Genomic DNA, 2089 nt, shown 5'->3' on the forward strand with positions numbered 1-2089 from the left:
GCAGCCTAGACTTTTGACAAAAGAACCAGAGCACACCTGCCCTGACTCTTACACAAAGTTAAACAACAACAACAACAAAAAAAGAAGTGATTGTCTTGGATTTTGGCTGTGAATATTGTGGAGAGAGAGTGATTTTGAAGATGCAAACCTAAACATTCCCACGTTTTCATTTGGCAGAGAGTATTTCACTTTTTCTGTCTTCATGTTGTGACATCTCCTGCAGAACTTGTGGGCTGAGGGGCAGCTGGAACAGGCTGCACTTGCAGCATTTCCAGCTCAGACTCACGGACAAAGATAACAGCATCCCCACTGACGTTTATCAAACACTGAGCCTGGAGAAACAAGGACAACATCAGTTACCAAACATTAAACGGCAACAGATTTTATGTTTACTTATACCTGCTAGATATAACTACACAGAAAAGTGAATGGAGATGGGGAGAAAAACTAATTATTAGTTTATTAGAGAGGCAATCTGTGACATGTTTTCCTTTATACCCATGCACTTGTGTGCTGTCAAACATGCAGATGGATTCTCCTAAGACCACCACAAATGAAATGTGGGTAGTTGTACTTGCTCTCACTACTGTTTTGAACATATTTCATGCACCAGAACAACCACAGCCTGCTGCTGTCTTTGCTAATAAAGCTCTGTCCCTTCAGGTACAAAATGGAGCATTTTATATCCACAACTCCAGGTATTTTCATACAGAGTTTGGAGGAAAATCCTACAGTGCAACATCAGAAAAGTCAAGCAAGTTCAGCATTACTGTTTAGCTGTTTCCTGCAGCTTCCTTCACTCTAGTAAACTCAGTACTTTTACCCCTCTTGGGTATTTATGAAGCATACTCATAACTCTGTGTTAATACAGGTGCTTGAGAGCACTCTTGGCTTCTTCAAACATTACCACAAAATATCCACACATGTTATGCACTCTACAGCACTGCTGGTTTTAAAAGACATAAAATGTGTATCACACTAATCACAGAAGCACTGCTATTTCACATCCTAATTTACCTGATTTTTGTTTGGATTCTCCATGAAAACACACTGCTTCATGATGTAGGAGACAACTGCATTCCCTCCTAGAGCTGCAACGTGAGCTCTCACCATGGCAAACACTTCAGCAATAAAAGCATGGAGAAAACCACTCACACCACCCTCCTAAACCAGAAAAAACGTATTACATGTCAGGTTAGGTCTACCTACAAGATGTTGAATCTTACATATTTATCAGCTGAATATTTCAGTGAATCCTAAAGGTGTATTGTATAGAGCTTAAAAGCTTTAAAGACTGTTTAATGGGTCACAGATGATTTTCATCCTAACAGGCTGCCCAGGGAGGTGGTGGAGTCACCAGCCCTGGAAGAGTTTAAGAGGTGTCTGGACCTGGTGCTGAAGATATGGTTTAGGGGTTGCAGTGGAGTGACATGTTAATGGTTGGATTGGACTTGATTAAAGGTCTCTTCTAGCCTTGATGATTCTATGATTCCCAAGCAGAAAGCAGCTCTGTGTGCTCTACATCAAGAGCAGAGCAAAGACATTTACTCCCCATTGAGTACCTACCCTCAAGTGACACAAACTCTCTTCCCTGGCTGTGCCACATCTCAACTCAAACCTTTTCAGATATTTACCTCCAGTTATTTATCCTTAACAAAACTGCTACTGCATGACACACAGCTCACCTCACGCAAGGAAGTGGTTTCTCTTATGAAAAACATGTTGATTATCCCAAGATATTTGGTTATTTTAGCCCCAGGTAGAAAAGAAAGAGGTGTCATCTTAACAACTGAGACAGTAGAATTGGTGCAGGAAGGAACGGAGCGGTGCCTTAAGTATCCTTCAGCCAATGGACTTGCTTTTTCCAGTGAAGCAGCTGAAAAGATGGGGAAAAAAGGAGGAGAAAAGTAACTGTCAAGATCACCCACTGTTTCTCAAAACACAACAACTCTTCTTTATGGTTTCCAAATAGCTTGGTGACAACATTCAGCTGCCTGTGATGCTCAGCCATACCATGTGAGAAAGGAAATTGTCATGCAAAGCATGCAAAAAGGAGACAAAAAGCTGAAATGGCATTTATTGGGAAGAG

At 41.2% G+C, this 2089-nt stretch overlaps 1 protein-coding gene across 1 annotated transcript in view; it reads right to left on the reverse strand.

The window, feature by feature from the left end:
• Positions 1-200: 200 nt before the first annotated feature.
• The window catches only part of C2CD5 (C2 calcium-dependent domain containing 5), a gene marked incomplete at its 5' end in the record, with an annotated part of 48719 nt that continues 46830 nt past the window's right edge, over positions 201-2089 (reverse strand). The window contains 3 exons of the mRNA XM_009073303.1: positions 201-332; positions 1018-1164; positions 1686-1876. Coding sequence (XP_009071551.1) covers positions 201-332; positions 1018-1164; positions 1686-1876 — 470 coding nt within the window. The remainder of the gene's footprint in view (positions 333-1017; positions 1165-1685; positions 1877-2089) is intronic.

The sequence above is a fragment of the Acanthisitta chloris genome, unplaced genomic scaffold, assembly GCF_000695815.1.
Source record: "Acanthisitta chloris isolate BGI_N310 unplaced genomic scaffold, ASM69581v1 scaffold36644, whole genome shotgun sequence".
Classification (NCBI taxonomy): domain Eukaryota; kingdom Metazoa; phylum Chordata; class Aves; order Passeriformes; family Acanthisittidae; genus Acanthisitta; species Acanthisitta chloris.